Source organism: Pleurodeles waltl, chromosome 9 (genome assembly GCF_031143425.1).
Source record: "Pleurodeles waltl isolate 20211129_DDA chromosome 9, aPleWal1.hap1.20221129, whole genome shotgun sequence".
In the NCBI taxonomy this organism is placed as follows: Eukaryota; Metazoa; Chordata; class Amphibia; order Caudata; family Salamandridae; genus Pleurodeles; species Pleurodeles waltl.
In genome coordinates, this window is record NC_090448.1 from 662,162,439 (window position 1) to 662,188,500 (window position 26,062).

Genomic DNA, 26,062 nt, shown 5'->3' on the forward strand with positions numbered 1-26,062 from the left:
AAAAAGTTCTGAAAACTTTTTTCTCTTTGTCTATCACTTTAACTCTCTCTAAAAATGTCTGGCACAGGCCAAAAAGTTGAACTGTCCAAACTTGCATATGATCACCTTAGCTGGAAAGGAGCAAGGAGTCTCTGCATAGAGAGAGGTTTGAGTGTAGGGAAGAATCCTTCCTTAGAACTGTTAATTAATATGCTTAGAGTACAGGATAAGGCCATAAGTGCCCAATCTGTAGAAAAAGTAGCTAATGGTTCTCAATCTGATCCAGGGACTCCCCCAGGAAAAGGTTCAGGAAAGAAACTTCTCAGCCTGCCCATTACTAGACAGTCTAGCATAGTTGGTACAGAGGTTGAATCACACCATACTAATGGTGTGCTCTCACATTATACTGGTAGCCAAGCTGTTAGGGTGCCCTCTGTAAGGGACAGGTCTCCTTCTGTTCATTCCCATCATACCTCTGTATCTAGAAATGTCCCTCCCACCCACCCTGATGACAGATTGTTAGAAAGGGAGCTCAATAGATTGAGAGTGGAACAAACCAGACTGAAGCTCAAGAAGCAACAGCTGGATTTGGATAGACAGTCTTTAGAAATAGAGAGGGAAAGACAGAAGATGGGTTTAGATACCCATGGTGGCAGCAGCAGTATTCCTCATAGTCATCCTGCAAAAGAGCATGATTCTAGGAATCTGCACAAGATAGTTCCCCCTTATAAGGAGGGGGATGACATTAACAAGTGGTTTGCTGCACTTGAGAGGGCCTGTGCTGTACAGGATGTCCCTCAAAAGCAGTGGGCTGCTATCCTATGGCTATCATTCACTGGAAAAGGTAGGGATAGGCTCCTTACTGTAAAAGAAAATGATGCTAATAATTTCCAAGTTCTTAAGAATGCACTCCTGGATGGTTATGGCTTAACCACTGAACAGTACAGGATAAAGTTCAGAGATACCAAAAAGGAGTCTTCACAAGACTGGGTTGATTTCATTGACCAGGCAGTGAAGGCCTTGGAGGGGTGGTTACATGGCAGTAAAGTTACTGATTATGAAAGCCTGTATAACACAATCCTGAGAGAGCATATACTTAATAATTGTGTGTCTGATTTGTTGCACCAGTACCTGGTAGACTCTGATCTGACCTGTCCCCAAGAATTGGGAAAGAAGGCAGACAAATGGGTCAGAACAAGGGTGAACAGAAAAGTTCATACAGGGGGTGACAAAGATGGCAATAAGAAGAAAGATGGTGAAAAATCTCAAGATAAGCATGGGGATAAGGGTAAAACCAAAGATCCCACTTCAAATCTTAAACACTCTTCAGAGGGTGGGGATAAAACAAATTCTTCCTCTTCTTCCCAACCTGCACACATTAAAAAGCCTTGGTGCTTTGTGTGTAAAAATAGAGGCCATAGGCCAGGGGATAAGTCCTGTCCAGGTAAACCCCCTGAGCCTACCACCACTAATACATCAAGCTCTAGTGCCCCTAGCAGTAGTGGTACTAGTGGTGGGACTGCTGGCAACAGTCAAGCAAAGGGTGTAGTTGGGTTCACTTATGGGTCCATAGTGGAAACTGATGTAATCAGTCCCAAGACAGTTTCTGTCACACCTAGTGGCATTGGCCTTGCCACACTGGCTGCTTGTCCCCTTACAATGGATAAGTACAGGCAGACAGTTTCAATAAATGGTGTTGAGGCCTTGGCCTACAGGGACACAGGTGCCAGTTTCACTTTGGTGACTGAAAACCTAGTGCCTCCTGAACAACACATCATTGGACAACAGTATAAGATTATTGATGTCCATAACTCCACTAAGTTTCTTCCCTTAGCTATAATTCAGTTTAGTTGGGGTGGAGTTACTGGCCCTAAGCAGGTGGTGGTATCACCTAGCTTACCTGTAGACTGTCTCTTAGGTAATGACCTAGAGGCCTCAGGTTGGGCTGATGTAGAGTTTTATGCCCATGCAGCCATGCTGGGCATCCCTGAGGAATTGTTCCCTCTCATTTCAAGTGAAATGAAAAAGCAAAGGAGAGAAGGCCTGAAAACTCAGGATCCCTCTCCATCAACAGGTAAAGAGGGTACCACAGTATCCCCTAACCACCCTACCATTCAGGATACCATTCCTGTGGTGGGAGAAACCTCTCCTGGGGTGGCACCTGTTCCAAGGGAATCATCAGCTGGCAAAGCTGAACTCCCTGAGGTGGAAGTACCTCTCTGTGGGATAACTAACATTGGTGAGAAAAACAGCACCATTTTAGTTAACATGGAGCATCCCTCCAACCCTCCCAGAGAAACTTTAGTGCAGAAACCCTGCACTACCTCACAACACTTAGGACAGCATCCCTGCCCTAGTGTGGAGCTCATAGGACAGCATCCCTGCCCTGCTCCAACTCAAGAGAAACAGCATCCCTGTTCTCTCTTCCAGCCAAATGGACAAAGTTTTTGCCCAGCTATGGCTTTACTGAGACAGCATCCCTGTCTGGCATTTCCATCATTACAAATAGGTTCAGTGGATAATTCCCACTGCTCTAAACTAAAACTTACTGATATAAACTCTGAAAATACATCTTCACATTGTTGGTTAGCTAAAAAACTTCAAACAGGGTGGTTTACATCCCCACAGGGAAGTAACCATATAGTGGATGATAAAGGGAGTAACCAGTCTATTGCAGAGCTACTCTCTACTTATCACCACTTAGACAATAAAGTCTCAACTGGCCAAGGTTAGCCTTATTGTCCTTCGTTTGGGGGGGGGGTTGTGTGAGAAGGTAGCCTCTTTCTAGCCTTGTTACCCCCACTTTTGGCCTGTTTGTGAGTGTATGTCAGGGTGTTTTGTCACTGTTTTCACTGTCTCACTGGGATCCTGATAGCCAGGCCTCAGTGCTCATAGTGAAAACACTATGGTTTCAGTATGTTTGTTATGTGTCACTGGGATCCTGCTGGTCAGGACCCCAGTACTCATAGGTTTGTGGCCTATATGTATGTGTCACTGGGACCCTGTCACACAGGGCCCCAGTGCTCATAGGTGTGCATGTATATGTTCCCTGTGTGGTGCCTAACTGTCTCACTGAGGCTCTGCTAACCAGAACCTCAGTGGTTATGCTCTCTCATTACTTTCAAATTGTCACTAACAGGCTAGTGACCAATTTTACCAATTTACATTGGCTTACTGGAACACCCTTATAATTCCCTAGTATATGGTACTGAGGTACCCAGGGTATTGGGGTTCCAGGAGATCCCTATGGGCTGCAGAATTTCTTTTGCCACCCATAGGGAGCTCTGACAATTCTTACACAGGCCTGCCACTGCAGCCTGAGTGAAATAACGTCCACGTTATTTCACAGCCATTTTACACTGCACTTAAGTAACTTATAAGTCACCTATATGTCTAACCTTTACCTGGTAAAGGTTAGGTGCAAAGTTACTTAGTGTGAGGGCACCCTGGCACTAGCCAAGGTGCCCCCACATTGTTCAGAGCCAATTCACTGAACTTTGTGAGTGCGGGGACACCATTACACGCGTGCACTACATATAGGTCACTACCTATATGTAGCTTCACCATGGTAACTCCGAATATGGCCATGTAACATGTCTATGATCATGGAATTGCCCCCTCTATGCCATCCTGGCATTGTTGGTACAATTCCATGATCCCAGTGGTCTGTAGCACAGACCCTGGTACTGCCAAACTGCCCTTCCTGGGGTTTCTCTGCAGCTGCTGCTGCTGCCAACCCCTCAGACAGGCAGCTGCCCTCCTGGGGTCCAGCCAGGCCTGGCCCAGGATGGCAGAACAAAGAACTTCCTCTGAGAGAGGGTGTGACACCCTCTCCCTTAGAAAATGGTGTGAAGGCAGGGGAGGAGTAGCCTCCCCCAGCCTCTGGAAATGCTTTGTTGGGCACAGATGTGCCCAATTCTGCATAAGCCAGTCTACACCGGTTCAGGGACCCCTTAGCCTCTGCTCTGGCGCGAAACTGGACAAAGGAAAGGGGAGTGACCACTCCCCTGACCTGCACCTCCCCTGGGAGGTGTCCAGAGCTCCTCCAGTGTGCTCCAGACCTCTGCCATCTTGGAAACAGAGGTGCTGCTGGCACACTGGACTGCTCTGAGTGGCCAGTGCCACCAGGTGACGTCAGAGACTCCTTGTGATAGGCTCCTTCAGGTGTTAGTAGACTTTCCTCTCTCCTAGGTAGCCAAACCCTCTTTTCTGGCTATTTAGGGTCTCTGTCTCTGGGGAAACTTCAGATAACGAATGCATGAGCTCAGCCGAGTTCCTCTGCATCTCCCTCTTCACCTTCTGATAAGGAATCGACCGCTGACCGCGCTGGAAGCCTGCAAACCTGCAACATAGTAGCAAAGACGACTACTGCAACTCTGTAACGCTGATCCTGCCGCCTTCTCGACTGTTTTCCTGCTTGTGCATGCTGTGGGGGTAGTCTGCCTCCTCTCTGCACCAGAAGCTCCGAAGAAATCTCCCGTGGGTCGACGGAATCTTCCCCCTGCAACCGCAGGCACCAAAAAGCTGCATCTCCGGTCCCTTGGGTCTCCTCTCAGCACGACGAGCGAGGTCCCTCGAATCCAGCGACACCGTCCAAGTGACCCCCACAGTCCAGTGACTCTTCAGCCCAAGTTTGGTGGAGGTAAGTCCTTGCCTCACCTCGCTGGGCTGCATTGCTGGGAACCGCGACTTTGCAAGCTACTCCGGCCCCTGTGCACTTCCGGCGGAAATCCTTCGTGCACAGCCAAGCCTGGGTCCACGGCACTCTAACCTGCATTGCACGACTTTCTAAGTTGGTCTCCGGCGACGTGGGACTCCTTTGTGCAACTTCGGCGAGCACCGTTTCACGCATCCTCGTAGTGCCTGTTTCTGGCACTTCTCCGGGTGCTACCTGCTTCAGTGAGGGCTCTTTGTCTTGCTCGACGTCCCCTCTCTCTGCAGGTCCAATTTGCGACCTTCTGGTCCCTCCTGGGCCCCAGCAGCGTCCAAAAACGCCAAACGCACGATTTGCGTGTAGCAAGGCTTGTTGGCGTCCATCCGGCGGGAAAACACTTCTGCACGACTCTCCAAGGCGTGGGGGATCCGTCCTCCAAAGGGGAAGTCTCTAACCCTTGTCGTTCATGCAGTATTCACAGTTCTTCAGCCTAGTAAGAGCTTCTTTGCACCAACCGCTGGCATTTCTTGGGCATCTGCCCATCTCCGAGCTGCTTGTGACTTTTGGACTTGGTCCCCTTGTTCCACAGGTACCTTCAGACAGGAATCCATCGTTGTTGCATTGCTGATTTGTGTTTTCCTTGCATTCTCCCTCTAACACGACTATTTTGTCCTTAGGGAAACTTTAGTGCACTTTGCACTCACTTTTCAGGGTCTTGGGGAGGGTTATTTTTCTAACTCTCACTATTTTCTGATAGTCCCAGCGACCCTCTACAAGGTCACATAGGTTTGGGGTCCATTCGTGGTTCGCATTCCACTTCTGGAGTATATGGTTTGTGTTGCCCCTATCCCTATGTTTCCCCATTGCATCCTATTGTAACTATATATGGTTTGCACTGTTTTCTAAGACTATACTGCATATTTTTGCTATTGTGTATATATATCTTGTGTATATTTCCTATCCTCTCACTGAGGGTACACTCTAAGATACTTTGGCATATTGTCATAAAAATAAAGTACCTTTATTTTTAGTATAACTGTGTATTGTGTTTTCTTATGATATTGTGCATATGACACTAAGTGGTACTGTAGTAGCTTCACACGTCTCCTAGTTCAGCCTAAGCTGCTCTGCTAAGCTACCATTATCTATCAGCCTAAGCTGCTAGACACCCTATACACTAATAAGGGATAACTGGGCCTGGTGCAAGGTGCAAGTACCCCTTGGTACTCACTACAAGCCAGTCCAGCCTCCTACACTAGGGACTTATAAGTAAATTAAATATGCCAATTGTGAATAAGCGAAAGGTAACATGTTTTAGGAAACCAGCACATGCACTTTAGCACAGGTCCGCAGTGGTAAAGTGCCCAGAGTCATAAAGCCAGCAAAAGCGAAGTCAGTAAACAAGCAGTGAGAAGGCAAAAAGTTTAGAGGAAACCATGCCAAGGATGCTGGATCTAACATATAACAAACACAATTACAATTTACACAAAATAAAGTTACATGAGATATTCTTATCCTGAAACTAGTGGCTGAATGCAACACACACTAACTCAAAATATATCCACATAACAAGAAATTAGGGACTGGATGTACTATTCTTCTGATCACAAAAAGAGGTTGCAAATTGCAACAAGTCTTTTTGTGACCAGAAACATCATCTGGTAATTGGCCTTTGTACTAGTAGGGTGGTTCACAAAATAAGGATTCTGAATGATTCGGAATTCGACCTACCTCTATAATATTCATTATGTAGCTTGCAGATTGTGGCTCACTCTGATTGATGTAAATCATAGGAATGGTAGTCTGTCAGAGTCACTAGACCACAAACTTTGTGACCCATTTCAAATTAAGTAAACTTTGAAAACATGGATCTTGATTTTCTTAAAGGAAGCAGGGTTACAATTTTTTATAAAACATTTTAAAAACGTTTTAGAGAGAGATTGCAGAGGTACCCAAACCCACTGCCTACTCCACCTGAAACCTTAACACAATTCACAAAGGGAAAGTGGTCCCCTTTCATTTTGCAAATAGGTTACCACACTAATTTGGGAGTTGGTAACCTGACAAAGATTTGCAACCAGAACTCAAGTAACAAACCATTTATATATAGTGATCAGATTTGCAATTTAGAAGGATGCCTACAACACACCCCTTTCAAAATGTGAGTCAGTATCCATTTTTAAACCAATTTTAGGAGTTGGTAAACCTTTGCACTCACCTCACTGAATGCTCCCCGACCAATTACTTTCAAGATTTCAAAGTCATCTCGCTGAAGCTGGATTTCCTTGAGGCGATTTGTCACAGACTCCGCTGGAAATCAAAGGGCATACATTAGGAGGGCTCAAGGAGAGAAGATAAAATGTACAACAAGATCAGGAATGTGTGAAAGAAGCAGTCAACAACCTCCTAAATGGAAATATTTCCTTTCATTTGCCTTCCATTTCCAAAGATCATACAATCGGAAAACAGAGAGTCCTTTTAAGCACTGATGGACAAGTTACTTACCTTCGGTAATGCCAGATCCGGTAGAGACAATATTTAGTTGCAGACGACGACAGAAACGGAGCCAATCAATGCCACCTAATGGAGTGCAGGGGTACTGCTCCAGAAAAATCTCTGGCGAAAAATCTCTGACGCCTGGGGAAATTCTAAGGTAAAGAATCTGAGGTAAGGAATCTGCAATTAGATGTCTCTGTCAGATATTCTTCCTTGTCCACATTTTGGCTGTCAATGATCCCTAAGATAAGCAGAATAGCACATACACCTCAAACCACCATTAATAAAATGTGTATCATCTGATGTCTAGCAGCAAAGAATGCGTACTGTTTTTTGTGTAGCCATTCTACTGTGATATTTTATTTTAGTTTCCAGCAACAGGTTATTTACATGATTAAAACTTTTTTCTGGTTGTATTTTTTAAAGAAGTTTCTAAACGACTTACCAAAAGTTGTTTCTTACCAAATTAAGTAACACAAGTAAGCCAGACATAAACCACAAACTTTGAAAAATACACGTCATATTGAAATCAAGGTTCTTTACAAGAAAATTGGCCTTCTAATTTCTTGCCTTCCATCTTAATCAGGAGCCACAAATTAGACCAAAAATGATAACAAGAGCACTGACTGATAAAAAGCAGCAGTTCCAGTGAGCTAAATGTAGAGCAAGTTTGATTAATCCTGAAAGTTGTTTGTGCTCATCCTGGACTTACAGCCATACCGTGAATTGCTATCAATACTATATTAAATACACCTACTAGCCAGTGAACAATCACACAAATTCTTTAGATTCACTAAGGGTTTATCGCAGAAGGTCTCTGGATAAATTCCCCAATACCTCTTAAGGGGGCGTTTTGGAGCTCTTCCTAGTTCATCCAAGGCGAAGCAGTTAAACAATAAATGTATGGATCTTTCTGGATTTGAGTCACTAGTAAACCACATCTGAGCACTTTGGGAATACCAGCAAGCCACCTCCTCACTCAAAACATACAGGACAATATCTACGCAACATGTAACTTTAGGTGACAAGTGAACATGTAATTCAGATTGTAACTGTCAAAGGAACATTTGCCTAACAGAGATCATAGGTCTAAGATTATTGCATGGTTTCTTTTGTAGTCCTGGATCTGTGCCTTGAGCTGTTGTATTGTAAAATGAAGCCCCTTCCTCATTGTGGAAAGATGGTGGTTGGTTTGCTGTTACTCCTTCCCAAGAGCAAGGAGAAAATGTGGCTAGACTATGGCCCTCATTCTGACCCTGGCGGTCGGCGGAGAGACGGCGGTCGGACCGCGAACAGACCGGCGGTATTAAAAATGGCATTCTGACCGCGGCGGTCCCCGCCGCGACCGACCGCCACTTCTCCACTCCGACCGCCACGGCGGTCATGACCGCCGGGCTGGAGTTTGCGCACTCCGGCCCGGCGGTCGTCCCAAGACCGCCAAGGGTATTATGACCCTGCCTACCGCCGCGGTTTCTTGCGGGCGGGAACCGCCGTGCGAACCATGGCGGTAAGCACTATCGGGGCCAGGGAATTCCTTCCCTGGCACTGATAGGGGTCTCCCCCACCCCCCACTACCCACCCAAGTCCTCCCCCCACACCCTCCACCCCCCTGCCACCCCCCAGAGGTGGTACGAACCCCCTCCCCACCCCCACCCCGACATGCACATACATGCACCCCGACATGCACACACCCCCAACATGCACATATACACACCCCCTACACACACATACACAACGGGGACACATACCCGCACACATACATGCAGACACGCGCACCTGCCGAACAGCACACATTACCCATAGACACAGCAGCACCCCCCGCCCGCATACACGCACTCACACACCCCCTCTACACACTCACACGCACACCCCCATGCACGCCCACATCACACAACACCCCCCCACCCCCTCCCCTCACGGACGATCAACTTACCTTGTGCGTTGGTCCTCCGGGAGGCGACGGGAGCCATGGGGAGGTGACCGCCAACAGAAGACCGCCAACAGAAGACCGCCACACAGAAATGTGGGTCGTAATTCTGTGGGCGGTGTTCTGCTGGCGTGGCGGTGGAGGTTGACCAGTCTCCACTTTCCCGCCGACCGCCTGTGTGGCTGCTGGCGGTTTCCCGGCGGAACGCTCCCAGCGGTCAGAATGCGCACAGCGGCATACCGCCGCGGTCGGCGGTCTTCACCGCGGCGGTAACTCGGCGGTCTTGCGAAAAGACCGCCAAGGTCAGAATGAGGGCCTATGTCCCCTTGTCCCACGAAACAACAAAAGTCAAAAGTCACAATGGTGCACCAGGGGTGTGGAATTTAATAAAATATTTACTTATGCATGGGACAGGTTGCTTCTTAAATCTACTTGTGCTGTACAACAATCTACTTGCCCCTTTGGTGTCATGGAATGCTGGGACAAATTATGGCAGCAATCTCATGATGTAAGAGCTCTGTTAATAGCCTCTCTGATTATATCAGGGCTAATACTACAGTGGGGCTTGGATACTATGAATTTTAAGCCTTACTATAGCAGTTTCCTTATTTTGCCAACTTTCTTCACACCTACATACTGACGCTGGAGGAAGCAATAAGCAATAGTTCAGTGCAAACCTACTAACTTTCATGTTTTAAAGATTTTTACCAGTTAATCTCTAATCTTTTTCCCACACTCTGAATGGTTGGAAATTTATTGCTGACAAGGGAAGAAGCAGAAGTTCTTCCAGGGTTGGTAAAAAAAAGTGATTGGCGGGAAAGTGAACTTGTAAATGCTCAATAGATTTTCGCATGAACAAATCTACATATGCATATTTGCTTGTGCAAAAAAAAAAAGTAAAAACAGTTCACAAATATTTTCTAAGAGTACGATTTCCTGATCTATTTCTGTAAATTCATGAAAGCCACTAATTCAAAGACACATACCATTTGCGCACTTTTGTAATTTTTTTAAGAATCGGGCCCCTAATTAGGTCTGACCTTAACCAAGATATTTTGTTTTAAAAATTATATTTCTCTTTCTAGCTATCTGCTGGCTTTACTGTGACTGGTAGCATTCTGATAGCATTCTGCTTTTCCACAAGGAGCATATTTGCACACAAAGTAGTTTTGCCAGGAACTACTGTGGCAATGTGTGCTTTTTGAGACCAAAAAAACTTTTTTGTTTTTTGCCAATGTTTGTTACAATGGTGAGGTTCTGGCAGCTCCCACACAATAAAGTGTTACAAAAGCCATGTCAAAACAAGACACTGATTAACACAACTGAATAACTGACAACCAATGTCTGATCGGTTGACTTTGCCAGTGCTTATTTATTTTCATGTTTCCCACAATCTGGTTGAAAATAGTTACACTGATTTTCCATTATGAATATTTTTTGGAAATAGTAGCATGCACCAACACATTTTAATAAATGATGCTTCAAAGAAATAGTACTTAACATTTCACAGTAATTTAGCAAAACCTTTTTTCCCTACTTGCATTTTTTCTGATCATTTTATTTTGAAAGCTTCCCAGTGTTGTTCTTGATATTTCCAAGTAAATATACTTAAAGCAGTAAAAACAAATCCTTTCTCCATTACTAATACAACTAGTTCAAACAAGATACGTGAATACTGGTAACTAAGGTAACATAGGGCCAGATGTACATAGATGCAATTTAGCATTTACTAAATAGCGACTCCATAGAAATAGCTTTTTAGGAAATACAAAATGATATGTATCAAAATAATGATTTTCTAATAGCGATTCTTAAAAAGTAGTAGTCACTATTAGGAAATCACAATTGGCAAATCCCATGTCATTTGTTACAATGGGCCTATTTTGGAAATGCAAAAATAAGGATGGCTATGGCCAAATGCCACTCCGTGATGCACCCCAAAAGTAGTGATGCACATGTAGCGTACACATAGGCCCTAGAGGCATGTGTATGCTCTATTGCACTTAAAAAAACTGCATATGGTTATCATCGACTTGGAGTCTACGGCAACTGCATCTCCTAAATGCCCAATTCGCATTTAGGAAATGCTTTGTACACCTGAATAGGAATCGCAAATAGGTAATCCCTATTTGCGATTTCCTATTTAGAGGATTGCAAATTGCGATTTCTACAGGGTAGAAATCGCAATTTGCGTTTCCCTAAAGGGCTTTGTACATCTCAAAAGCCCCCTTAGCATTTCTTAACAACCCAAAATAGTGATTCAAACTGTCAAGAAATGCTAAATGGCGTTGTACATCTGGTTCTAAGAGTGCTCTCTGGGATAGAAATTAGCGACTAAACATTTTTTTCATTGTCCTCTTCATTTCTTTACATTTGTTCTTAATATTTAAATGTTAATTTTCTATATTGCTTAATAACGCAACCTGTGTACCCATTCTAAAAATTGTTTCTCGGATAAGGAAGAGGAGATGCAGGTACACCTTGCCAAGTCACAATTTTGCTCAGTGAAGAAGCAAGTTACAATCCAGGCCTCCCATTTTCATTTCAGGAGGTTAAATCGCTATTATACTCATTATTTGTTAACTATTCGGCTACAGAGTGGCTGTTCCCAGCCCAGAACCCCTTACTTATTTTACTCTAGACCTCAGTATCCAACTGCTTTCCAAATTCTAAACATTGCCTCCCCTCTTTGAACCTATCTTTTCTTTATTATCACTGATGAATATTTAGTATAATACTTCAATTGTACTGCTTATACTTTCATGACTTTCAGTTTTTTTGTTGAAACTGTAAATTGTGAACTAAATGACACTGAATTTGCAGAAACTCACATCAAAAAATGTTCGTTGGTTATAATGTAGGAGGCTGGCCTGGTTTGTAGTGGGTACCTTGGGTAATTACACCTTATACCAGGTCCAGTTATCTCTTATTAGTGAAATGTAGTGGTGTTCTAGCAGCTTAGGCTGATAGAGGTAGCTATAGCAGAGCAGCTTAGGGTGAACTAGGAAACATGCAAAGCCCATGCAATACCACTTATAGTTATACAATACTTATGCACAAGTAAAGACAATACCCAGTGTTACCAAAAATAAGGATATTTATATGGGTGAAACAGTACCAAAATATCTTAGAGACAATACTCCTTCTGGGGATAAGTATTATACACAATATATACACTAGACACCAAAATTATACAAGTAAAAAGTTATAGAACAATGCAAACAGTAAGAAATCATATAGAATGCAAAGGGAGAAAATAGGTCTAAGGGTAACACAAACCGTATACTAAAAAAGTGGAATGTGAATCATGAATTTCCCCCAAGACAAGTGTAGTGTGTGCAGAATCGCTGGGAGAGTAAGAATACAGTAAAGGTAAGTAAATTACCCCACCCCAGAGCTCACAAAAGCAGGAGTAAAGTACTGCAAGTTTCCTTAGGACACACTACACCTCGTTTTGGGGATTTTGCAACAGCCAACCAAGTCTGCAAAGAACAACTGCTGGATTACTGGACCTGAAGACCTACAAAGGAAGGGGACCAAGTCCAGAAGTCGAAAGAAGTTCTAGGAAGGACAGGAGCCCCTGCCAACCCAGAAGAGGGTGCAAAAGAAGAGTTCCAGGTTAGTTGAAGACTGCAGAAATTCACCCTAGGAAGATACCAGTGGGTTCCTGTGTGATGCAAAAGATGTCTCACGGCGTGAAGATCGTTGCAGAGGAGATTTCGTGTTGGAATGCGCCAACAGGCCTTGGCTACGGCAAAAGTGCGTTTTTCAAAATGGCACTGGATGGACCCAGGAGGGACCAGGGGCCTCAACTCTGTGCGAAGAGGAAGAGGGGGCTCTCAGCACTTTAGAAAGCCCTCAGGATGCCTGCCAGCACCCCAAGAAGCCACAGGATCCGGGTTCAAAGGAGGTTCAAAAGGCGGTTGATGCAGCACAACAAAAAAAGGTCCCACGCCTACGGAGAACACCTGAGCAAGTTGAGCGTCGCAGGGTGGAGTGCTGGGGACCTGGGCCAGGCTGTGCACGAAGGAATTTTGCAAAGAGTGCACAGAGTCCTCAGGAGGCGAAGAAGACACAAAACACAGGGGTGCCGTAGATCTTGGAGAAGGCAAGGTCTTACCTCCTCCAAATTGCGTCAGCAGGACCTCAGGACAGTCTATGTTGATGATGTCCACCCTCTGTGCCCTTAGGAGCACGCTTGTCACTGTGAGAGGAGTCCCAGGGTACCGGTCGTCCCCTTGGAAGGTGCCTGCTTGGAGCACTCCACATAAGATTTATTTGGTCCTTCTTGTGCAGGATGAAGACAGGGAGTCCCCAGAGCATGTACTCCGTGGAAACTGTTGCAGTTGCTGACTTGGAGCTGAGGTAGCTGAAGAAAAGTGTCTCTTGTAAACACTTTGTTGCAGTTACAACGTTTCCTGGAGCAGGCTGCGGTTGATCTGAGGTCAGAGGATGCTGAAGTAGCTGCAGAGGATTCCTGAAGGAAACTTGCAAGCAGAATCTGAAGAGAATCCCCAGGAGAGACCCTAAATAGCCCAGAGAAGGGGATTGGCTACCTTATCGGGTATGGATCTATCAGGAGGGGTCTCTGACGTCACCTGCTGGCACTGGCCACTCAGAGCCCTTCAGGGTGCCCTGACACCTTGCAAAGCAAGATGGCTGAAGTCTGGGAAACACTGGAGGAGCTCTGGGCACCACCCCTAGGGTGGTGATGGACAGGGGAGTGGTCACTTCCCTTTCCTTTGTCCAGTTTCCCAACAGAGCAGGGAAGAAGGGGTCCCTGAACCAGTGTAGACTGGTTTATGCAAGGAGGGCACCATCTGTGCCCTTCAAAACATTTCCAGAGGCTGGGGGAGGCTACCCCTCCCCAGCCTGTAACACCTATTTCCAAAGGGAGAGGGTGTAACACCCTGCTCGCAGAGGAAATGCTTTGTTCTACCCTCCTGGGACTGAAATATGCCAATGTGGAGAGATGTTAGGGGAAAAGAAGCGCTCACAACAATACCCCAGCAAGAGTAAGAAAGAATACAAGGATTTGCAAAAATGGTGCTCCCGGCCTCGGAGGAATCTCCCCTACCCCCACAACTGTGAAAACACAGATATACAAAGTAAATAGTGGAGACCTAGGCACTCATTAGTACGTCAATTTTGTATAGAAAACACTCTGGCGGATTATGCAGATTAATTATAGCATTGATTACACATTCACTGGAAATCTGAAAATTGACAAAATCCAATAAACATCATGTTGATTGAAGAATCCATCCTTTAATATAACACTGAAACAGCCAACACGTGTTTCGTCATGGGAGTAGGTACTCCCCATGACTTTCTCAAGGCTCGATCGATCACAATGCGTGAAAAATGACTGGGCTGCCCAGACCCCAGGAGGGCAGAACCCTGTCTATGAGGTCGCAGCTGCTGTAGCTGCAATGCAAGCCTCAGAGAGCTGGTTTGGCAATACTGGGGGTCCATGGTGGAGCCTCCAGGATGCATGGAATTGGCTCCCCAATACCAGATTTGGAATGGGGGGGCACTTCCATGATCTTAGACATGTTACATGGCCATATTCGGAGTTACCATTGTGAAACTACATATAAGTATTGACCTATATGTAGTGCACACGTGTAATGGAGTCCCCACACTCACAAAAGTTTGGGGAAATGGCCCTGAACTATGTGGGGGCACCTTTGCTAGTGCAAGGGTGCCCTCACACTTAGTAAATTTGCACCTAACCTTCAGCAAGTGAAGGTTAGACATACAGCTGACTTCTGAGTTACTTAAGTCCAGTGAAAATTGCTGTGAAATAGTGTGTGCACTATTTCACATAGGCTGCAATGGCAGTCCTGTGTAAGGGTTTGTCTGATCTCCCTATGGGTGGCAAAAGAAATGCTGCAGCCCATATGGATCTCCTGGAACCCCAATGCCCCGGGCACTTAGGTACCATATACTAGGGACCTATAAGGGGGTCCAGTATGCCAACTGAAATTGGTAAATGTAGTCATTGGCCTACAGTGACACATTTAAAAGCAGAGAGAGCATAAGCACTGAGTTTCTGATTAGCAAAGCCTCAGTGACACAGTTAGGCACTACACAGGCAGACACATTACGCCACAAACTATGAGCTCTGGGGTCCCGGCTAGCAGGGTCCCAGTGAGACAGGCAAAACACACTGACATATAGGTTTTTATCTATGAGCACTGGGGTCCTGGCTAGCAGGATCCCAGTGACACAGTAAAAACACAGTAACACACACTCACAAACAGGCCAAAAGGGGGGGTAACCATGCTAGAAAGAGGCTACTTTCCTACAGTTATCATAAAGGAAGTGGTACACAGCAATCTGGCATATATGAGTGTATCAACAAGAAATCCCCAATTTGCTAAAGACAATAGCAGAAAGGATGATGAGAAAATTAAGCCTCCGAGGGTACTAGGGACCACAAAAAAAAGGAAATTTTATCTAGAACTGCTCAAAAGAAGATATATACAGAGAAGCATTTTAAACCCAGTATTTTCTTAACAATAAAAAATCGATAAAAAAAGACATTAAAGCAATCATTTGTGGAAATAAAATGAATTTCTTACATTGCTTAGCCAAGACTTAGGGGGTCATTCCAACCCTGGCGGTAAAACCCGCCAGGGCCGTGAACGACGGAAAGCACCGGCAACAGGCTGGCGGTGCTTTCCTGCCCATTCTGACCGCGGCGGTAAAGCCGCGGTCAGAAAAGGGGATCCGGCGGTTTCCCGCCGGAATACCCCTGGCAGGGCTGAACCTCCATAGCGGCGCTGCAAGCAGCGCCGCCATGGGGATTCCGACCCCCTTCCCGCCACCCTGTTTCTGGCGGTTTTTGCCGCCAGGAACAGGATGGCGGGAACGGGTGTCGTGGGGCCCCTGGGGGCCCCTGCACTGCCCATGCCACTGGCATGGGCAGTGCAGGGGCCCCCTCACAGGGCCCCAGCATGATTTTCACTGTCTGCATAGCAGACAGTGAAAATCGCGATGGGTGCAACTGCACCCGTCGCACCCCTGCAACACCGCCAGCTCCATTCGGAGCCGGCCTCTGTGTTGCAGGGCCTTTCCCGCTGGGCCGGCGGGCGCTCCTTTGGCGGGCGCCCGCCGGCCCAGCGGGAAAGTCAGAATGGCCTCCGCGGTCTTTTGACCGCGGGGCCGCCAAATGGCAGTGACCGCATGGCGGGCGGCTACCGCCGCCCGCCGCGGTCAGAATGACCGCCTAAATGTCAAGCCTAAGCAAACACTCACTTGGATACTACTCATTAATACTCATTAATTATAAAACAGATTTTAACAAAGTCTATCTGCTTGTGACACTATCTACCACTGAGTTCTACTGAATATTCTGCAACCAATGTAATTCAGAGTATAACAGTCGGTCTAGAAATTAATAAAAGTGAATGGATACTATTTGGATGCTGCAGTTCTATAGCCAAAATTACTGTCCAGTATTTTCTTACAGTGTAAATTGTACATTTACTACACAAATATACGTCTAAATATGTTTTTCGATAACAATATTCCACGCAGTTTGCTGTGGATCAAATTTACAGGGATTACATCAATTAATATTATGACATCACTAATTGACTTAAATGATTGTTTTAAAAGATAACATAAAGAATCGAGTACACCAAAGTGAAAGATTTAATTTGAAATGAGGACAGCAAATCAATTTTTCCATAAGAGAAACATTTTATTAACTACCCATAAAAACTGCGTTTTGACTCACAGTGTTGCATAACAGTAGCATCTTCCATAACTAACGTGAAATCAGAGCAAGAATGTGAGGCAAAGGTCCTAAAAACGATTCTACCCATCGCACAGCTTCAACGGAGAAATGTCTACAAAGAGGGGCTTTCAACTCCTTTGTTCTGATTATTACCATCTGGTTAGTTAGCTCACTTAGTTAGTATACCTCCATCAGGGATCAGTGTTTAGCTTGAAAGTCAAAAGTATGATTTGAAGCATGGGTAATACAGTCTTTCTGAAGTAGGCTAATGTGGTTTGTTCTGTTTAATCATGAATGAAACAGTAAATGTTTAGTTAGAGCTTTACAAACAATTCTATGCTTTTCATCTATTGATAGCCTCTAATAACATTCAAAATTTATGATATTTATATGAGTCAGAAGCTGAAGTACCCTCTTGTGTCATGTACTAATCAAGGTCCGTAAAAGTTTGTTTCGGTTTTGTCAACCCTGATGGGCAGGGCTGTACTCTTTAAGATGATGGCCCTTCCATGCTTGCTTTATGTCCTGCAAAACACCCCTTACAAAAAACCACCAGACGTCCTTCATAAGATTGAGAGTGAATTGCGTAAACTCCTTTGGGATGGAGGGAGCTCATGGAAAGCATTAAGTAAGCTCCAGAGGGCCGTATTTCAAGGGGGCATAGCAGTGCCGGATGTGTGGAAATACTACTAGGCAGCCCAATTAATTATTATTAATGACTGGGTGTTTGCTGATCCAGAGAACCTGCATACAGAGTGGAACACCAGGAGATGGGTAGCCCTGACTACCCAACCCTGCTATGTTGCAGGGGACAGGAAAGGGAGCATCCAACCCACAACGGTGGTTCAGGCGTGGAGTGAAACCAATAGATTTCTGGGCTGGGAAGATATTAACGGAAATAACCCCGTTATGGGATGGAGATGTGCTGGTGAAGTAGGGAACCTGAAGGGCTTCCACGAATGGGAATTATGGAGTATAGCCTGCTTGGGAGACATCTGGAGCTCTGATAACCTTTGAGGAGCTGCAAGTTGATTATGAGATGGCACAGACTGAAAGGTTTTGTTATCTACAGGTGGGACAAACACCAGGGAGACATATCCTGGAGGGGGAACAACTGCTAGAATACACACCATTAGAGGACCGACTGCTTTTGGATAGTATGACAGTCAAAGCAACCTCATTGACATATAGGAAAACAATGAACAATTCCCCAGCCACCTTGAAGACCCTGAGGGAGGCCTGGGAGGAAGACCTGGGACTGATAGAAGATGATGACTTGGTGGAGGCGATCCAGAGTCCTAGGGAAATAGCAGTCCGTGCCGGTTTCCATCTGATCAAGGGAGGATACTGCACAGATCCTATTCCTCCAGTTCACTTGATGCACTGTATTGGGAAATGCAACACTGTTCTGTGCCCTAGGGGTGCAGAAAAGTAGGCTCTTTCTTTCACCTATTATGGCTATGCCCTAAAATCCAATAATACTGGAGGAAAGTAGTACAGGTCATGACCAGAGTCACATTGTACTGTTGGAGGCCAGGTAGCATATTCTGTGTATAACCGGGGAAGACGTGTGGCCCAATTAACCAACAGATATGGATAATAGGTGGTAACAGGAGTAGCAAAAAGGGAACACAGCAAGGGCCTGGGGAGCGGACAGACCTCCGAGAGTGGCAGATTGGGAGGCAGATCTGGGCTGGTGCCAACAAGCTGAGAAGGTAGTTTACCAGAGCCGGGCATGCTAGAAGAAGTGGGGGAAGGATTGGGGCCAATGGACTGCTTACAGAGGACAATAAGAGTTTGCTATAGCGAGATCACAGTCAAGTTCCAGAACGTGGTTGGAGAACATGCTGAATTGTATTGAGATGTGACTGGCATATCAATGTATGCCATTCTGGAATGTTTAGCTTTAAGAGATGTTGAGAACATGATATGCTACTCTCCTTGTAATCCCAGTCCGGATACTTGATTGTTTGAACTTGTCAGTGTATGCTGAGCAATCGTTTGATAACGAGATTTAAAAAAAAAGTTTTGTTTGTCAAATACAATTGTATGTACATTGCTTTTCAAAAACATTATAACGTATATTGTGCTGTGTATGAATTTGGTTACAGTTAGAGCCACCAGGACATAGGGGGTGATTCTAACCCCGGCGGTCTTAGACCGCCGGGGCCAGGGTCGGCGGGAGCACCGCCGACAGACCGGCGGTGCCCCGCAGGGCATTCTGACCGCAGCGCTTTGGCCGCGGTCAGTGCAGGAAAACCGGCGGTCTCCCGCCGGTTTTCCGCTGCCCCTTGGAATCCTCCAAGGCGGCGCAGCTTGCTGCGCCGCCGAGGGGATTCCGACCCCCCCTACCGCCATCCAGTTCCCTGCACCCGTCGCACAGCTTCCACTCCGCCGGCTCGATTCCGAGCCGGCTTCATCGTGGAAGCCTCTTTCCCGCTGGGCTGGCGGGCGGCCTGAAGGCGGCCGCCCGCCAGCCCAGCGGGAATGTCAGAATTACCGCCGCGGTCTTTCGAGCGCGGAACGGTAACCTGACGGCGGGACTTTGGCGGGCGGCCTCCACCGCCCGCCAAGGTCAGGATGAGGGCCTTAGTGTTCACCAATTGCAGCTCTGTAGGTTTTTAGGGTCAAGCGCAAGCGCTGTGGCCCCTGTTGTAATCTCTTTATGAGCTTTCAACCACGCCCATGCCACGCCAATCAGTTTGGTTGGTTCGTGGGCTTGCTTTTGAAAATCTGCTTGATTTCATTAGTGAAAGGCATGCATACGTCATGCTTTTTCCGGTGTTTAGCCCTCCTCGAGAGCACCGGTAAACTAATGAAAACATACGAGGCTCTGTGTTTTCTGCAAGGCCTCTGGACTACTTTTTATTTTTATTTATTCAGTAATTGAGCGCTTTGCATGACATCGACCCTGTTACACGGATAACTGCACTTTTGCCGGTTACATGGATAATTGCACTTTTGCCAATATGTTTGACTGCAAGCGAACTTCTGTTTTCTTTTGTGTCTCTCCTTCACGATCATGGCGGCCATCGGTTCATTTATGTGAAACTCTTTTACTTTTCATTTTCAGTTTATGTGGCCAGAAAAGTGGCTCTAACTCGAGCAAATGCGAGACCCACTGCATTGCAAATGCTTGTTTTAATGTTAGCTATCAAGGTAGAATGTTTGCTTTTAGAACCCAATATGGCTTGCAGCATGTGTGCGTATGTTGTTGTTTTTAAAATTGATACCTCCAATGAGTAGGCTTTACCCAATTCATCTTTACTGAGGTGAATTATATGACAATGGCATATTCTTGAGTGACCTTTGTGACATTCCAGCTTGAGGTTTGAGATATTTAGAGCAATAGTGTTTTTAGAACAGAACCCGTTCTGTGAGTGTTGGCGGATATGTGGAAGGTCTGACAGTTGGGAATGTCATGATGTGGGCTTTACCCTTGCTGACTTTTACCATGTTTTTTGTGATGTTCAGGACTATTGCTGTTCATGACATCCAAACGTGAAAATGCACCAACCTGGTATATGCCAAGTCATTGGGTTTTGTGCAGTGACTAATTTGTAAATAAAGAGTTGCCGGTGCTCGAAGCCCTTCTCTTAAACACGAGACTGCTGTAATTAAATCTGCCAGCACTAAATACTGAAGCAGCGTAATCCTGAAGCCATCTCGGGCCTCTTCAATCCATTTACGGCCACCCCTGCCCCTTCAGCTCATCCTTCAACTTTCTACTTTCTCCCTTTATGACGCTTATATGTCTTTTGCTCACAGCAAATGCTTGAGGAATAAGAATAAGCGCCGGCCCTCAAAAATAAGTGCCGGTGCTCAGCACCGGAAACAACAAGCACAAATGAAGCAGTGGTTTTGTGTAAGTTTACGCTTTCGATATTCACAGACTATGATTGAATAGTAACTTGCGGCTGCAAAGACTCCGCAGTCAGGCGGAGAACTCAGCACATTAAAAAAGAGGCCTGTCCTACATTTTCATGTGCGGAGTTGTTCTCCCTGACTGCGCCTGTCTTTTTATGTGTGGAGTTTGCGCCCCGAAAGCAGAGTCTCGACAGTCGTAAAGTTATAATTAAATCACATACATGTTACATAAAGTTAGAAGGGGGGTGAGGAACATTGGGAGCCACCGCTTTAAAGTTCACTGAGCAGGGAACAGAAAGGTGATAGAGCGACCTTTGTCTTCTGTTAGTCAATAACATGTCAAACATCCCAAGGCATGAAAGACCATCTCAATCAACAGAAGACAAGTGATCAAAGAGGATGGGCTGGAAGACTGTGTCGAAGGCTTCTGACAGATCCAAAAGGACTGCTTCAGTGTTGCTAGGGATACAAAAAAGTCTGATGTAATCTAAGGCATCAGTTAGAACAGATTTCAAGACAAGAGCTGACTTCCTAAAATCATTTTCTATCTTACAGTAGTCACAGGAAAAAGCCTTGTTAATGCAGTGTGCAGCATCTTTAAGGACAGCTGAAAGTTGACAAGAATATTGAAGAGTAAGGATCAGCACTTTGAGCTTGATTCTAAAAAATGATTCAGAGGTAGTGTTTTTTCATGGATAAGAAGAATACAATTGAGTAACAAGTGATCTGTTCAAGGAAGACGATCACCTGAAAAACTGAGATGCTTTTAAAACATGTCAAAAAATGGTCAAATGTTTCACCTAAGGAAGAGCACGGACTAATAAGGTCTGCAGTGTTAGGACTTCCTATATTGTCAGCCCACATATTAAAATCACCTAAAGGAAGAACTCTTAAGATTTACAGAACAAAAGGAAACATGGCCTCCAACAAATTGTGAACTACCCTGGAATCTGATAAAGCACCCAGCAAGTAAAACTGCATAAGGCAGAAAAATGTCATCTTGACCATGTTTCCTGATGTAAAGCCCTGCATACATTTTACAAAACAGAGGGTTAAGTGGAGAACCTGGAAAAATATTTTGAATTATGTTGAAGAAGGTAGGCTTTATCACTGGATCACAACGCCAAAAAACGAGAACGAGTAGACTAATTTATAATTGGTCAACACATCATGGGGTCTAGAGCCACTGGAAGAAGGCATACTTCAACTAGAAAGTTTACTGTATGTATACCTAAACTAGAAAGTTTACTGTATGCATACCTCAATTAAAAAGTGTACACCTACACCAGCAAAGATTCGGAAACGTTTGCCACACTAAAGTCTTCTAGACCAGTGACTGAAATGGACTTCAGATGAAGCTATACAAAAAGTAGAATAAAAAGTAATTGGTAAATCACTTATTATAAGGGATTAAGGGCCATATGTACAAACACTTTTTCCCATAGACACTGAATGGGGAAAACCCTTTGCTACATCTGGCCCTAAGACTATGGGACTAATTTGCGACTCAGCACATTGTGCCCAATATACTTACTATAAAGGGCATACAACTCCTTCCAAATAATTATAGGCCTACTGCCCCTTTGGACACAACGGCAAAGGCCTGTGTAAACGTATTGTTAGGACACCCATGAGACTTGGTAAGGGAGAATAAAATATAGAGCCCACTAAAAAATATATTCAGAAGAAGAAACTGTGTTACGCAGTTGCTTGCCTCTTTGTATTGTGAGTTGGTGTGCTGTGATTAGATAATCATGTACAACAAAAGAATCTCCTGAAGGAGAAACATTTTCACTCAGTATGTTGTTCATTGGATATGGTAAGTGTTTTTTTTTATCCATTCCCCTTTACAATATGCAATTAATTTGAAGTAATAACAAATTAAATAACCATGGCGTACTTCTTAGTATGATTACACTAAATGAAATGTATTAATCACATTAAGCAAATAAAAGAAGGGTCACAAGCAAGTTGCACTATCGAGCTTCCAGAAAAAGATCACCATAATAATGTTTTTGAGTCCCAGTAGTCATCTGTGACAGGACAGTGACCACCCTCCTTGTTTTTTTTAGTATTTTCTTGAGGAAAAGATTTGAGTGTCCTTTCGGTTTGATGACTGTGGTGGTCAATACATAGATGTTTCACTCTCCAGTCATCTGATAAGACATTAGACTATCCTCAGGACAAAGAGTCGAATTTTATGCAAAAGTGTACACCCATGACAAGCAATGAAGCCTCAAAATAGCAGGATCAACAGTAAAACACAAATAAAAATGTAACGGTAAAAAAACACCAATTCGAATAAAAATAATTAAGCAAGCCACTAGTTAATCCAGGATGTGAATCGGGAAGTCCCAACGCAGAACAAACCATAACCAGTGATATAAATCACCACAAAAATGTCCCCAAAATGGCAACACCTAATTATAAGGCAATCATATCCACTACTCACAGTGAAGGTCACTCTAATACGAAAGCCAACAAGTGAATCCGAAATAAACCAAAAATCCAGAAAGCCCAATACAACTAGCCCTAAATGTGGCAGAAGCAAGGGGTATTAAAAGAAATGAATACTCACACTGGAAGTAGGTAACTACCGAATGATCCTGTAAAGAAGGTACAAGAATCATTGTAATCCTTTTTAGTAACCAGCACGGTACAACTAGAGAAAACTTCAGATACTTCAGAGCAAGCAGTCAGGCGCCCCTTTTTAGCACACGTGCAATGCCAAGTGATGGCTACCATATCCTCCATTAAAACAAGGGTTTCCCTAGAGTTATTACCAATTTAGTGAACTCTCCTGCAAACGTGTGCTTGTTCCTGTATATTGAGAGTAAACTGATACTAGAAGGCCTAAATCCTACTCCAGTACAGAGGGCAGACTCCGCAGGCCCTCTCCCTACACTGGCCAAGGCAAAAAGAATCCAGAGTACATGGTGGGGCAGCAGTTCTAGCCTTGCTTACCTGGTCAAACACAGGAGTGTGACTGTAGTACATATAAATATATTAAAGTCATGTTTCTGCACAGGTTAATGTCCAGGGATGCAGGTTGGACTTACAGCTGGGTCTTTATGAATGATTGAACGTAAACTTGTATAATGCAACTAATACCTGATTGAGCATCCTGGCACTGAAGACTGGTCTACATCTCAAAGGAGAATGGCGAAGAGAAGTGGAGGTAAAGGTGGAGAATGAATAAGGGAAATCGAAGAGTCATGTTTTGAGAGATTTGAAGGGAAGATGGTTGTATATTCCTTGCATGGAGATGGGCAAAGTAATTCACAATTTTGCTCTTGATATAAAAAATACCTTCCTTTTGATCCAAATTTCATGATTTTAGGGCCTTAAGGAGATGAAAAGAGGCAGAGCAGAGGAAGAGAGGTGGATCATATGGAAGAAATTTCTTCCTCGGGTGAACAGGGCCCACATTCTGAACTACATTATATGTAAAACAAAGAGCCATGGAAAAGATACATTAATGAAGATCCTGTCAGTGAGCTTTTATGGAAGAGGATTGCAGTGACTGTCTGCATGGTCTGCAGACGAATAAAGACGTATTGAGGGACCCCAGGTATGAGTTATCATAGTCGAGCCTAGAGGCAATTAGTGCTTGCATCACTGTTTTCTGCGATGAGAGCAAGGTGAGGAAACATTAAAAAAAAAAAAAATGCATCAAAATGAAAGTTGTTGCTGCTCAATTTATATATATATATATATGGCAAAATAAATTTGGCTGTAAAAAATAAAGACTAGACTTTTGCTGAGGCAATGGATGAAGAAGGACTGCCCAATTCCAAGGGACACCAATGCAAAGATCTGCCAGTTGACAGTTTCCAAAATCTTAGTACCTCAGTTTTCTCACCATTTAACTTTAAACAGCTGGACTTCATCTATGTAGCACCCTGTGTCAAACATTGCTGAAAGCTCATTTTAGTATTTTCAAGATCTTCTGATTTCAAGACAATGATCTGTGTATCATCAGCGTATGATACTATATTAAAACCAAAGGATTTAACAATGGAAGCCAGTTAGGAGACATAGGGCCTGATTTAGATATTAGCAGCCTTATAGTCGAAACATCGCGGCTGCAGAGCTTAAAAGAACATCAAGTTGATGGTATTCTGCCCGCCACATTTAGATGTTACAGTCCTGAAGGTGGTGTACTAGTGGTGGTTCCCTGATGGAGGGAGGACATGGCGGGGCCCAACTGACAGCGGACAATGGCAGTGGCTATGGAATAGAGGTAAGTCACACACACACACAGTGTACCTTTGCCACATGTATCCCCCTGCATCACACACAACACTACACCACATACTCACCATTATCCATTGCCATTTCACCACAACACAACATGCACATGCCTCAAACACACATTGCCATACATCCATACCACAACTTGTACACTTTTCTCCGTGGTCCAGTGGCAGCAGCAACAGAGGGTGTTGTCCAGTCGTGTTGCGAGAGCATAGCTTATATAATCTATATTAACATGAAATGTTTATGAATTAATGTGTGATAATGCCGCCTAGAAACTGTAGAAATGATTTTTCGCTTAAACATGCACCTGAAATGTGACCACGGGGAGTGGCCGCCAATATATATATACAAGAACTAATAGAAATTACTAATATTGATAAAATATGATATTAAAGTGTGGTTTTATACCAATTATTAATGATTGCGTTATTGAATTTATGCTGAAATCTTTGTAGGCCTTAAATTAGCATGAGCCGAAGCTTAGCTGCTTGGCTCTCATATTAAACATATTTTTCCTATCTTACAGTGTGCTGACTCGCAAAAGGACATGACCCCTTGTTTTCTTCAAACTAGAAGCTGAATGTAACCATAGTAGATCCGTTCCCATGAATACCACATTTGCTTGTAGAAAATATTAGACAAAATGAAACAGTGTAGATTAATGTAATGTACAAGGTCGTTCAAACCGGTGAAGACAATGGAGTTACTGACCAAAAGATGTGCAAAGAATTACAGAAGGATGAAATCATACCGGACGTGCTACCTCTGAAGACGGCGATCATGTGGACCAATGAAAAGCTTGTAAAATAATATGGGGTGAAAGATTAATGACATAATCCATCTTCCAATTGGGTAAAGATAGTGGGGTATAACTAAGATCCAATAGAATTTTAGGGGAATGTACAACGAAAAAGGGATAAAAACCCATGACACGAGGAGACATTTAGGTGGGTTAGGGAATGTCATTGATTTTATCCAGAAACTTTGTCACTCTGTTTGGTGACTTGTTGGTTTACTCAAAACCATCCTCGCACTTAGATTGCCCATTTACACTTTACCTCCTGATGAGGGAAGTAAGTGCCCCTTTTGCCCTGGAGCTGAATTCTGACTGATGGCGATTAGACTGATGTCC

The 26,062-nt window shown here is 44.4% G+C and overlaps 1 protein-coding gene across 4 annotated transcripts in view; it reads right to left on the reverse strand.

The window, feature by feature from the left end:
* The window catches only part of DMPK (DM1 protein kinase), a 751,292-nt gene that overhangs the window by 403,805 nt on the left and 321,425 nt on the right, over positions 1–26,062 (reverse strand). For all 4 annotated transcript variants that reach the window (XM_069207733.1, XM_069207732.1, XM_069207734.1 and 1 more), the window contains exon 2: positions 6,852–6,943. In XM_069207733.1, coding sequence (XP_069063834.1) covers positions 6,852–6,943 — 92 coding nt within the window. The remainder of the gene's footprint in view (positions 1–6,851; positions 6,944–26,062) is intronic.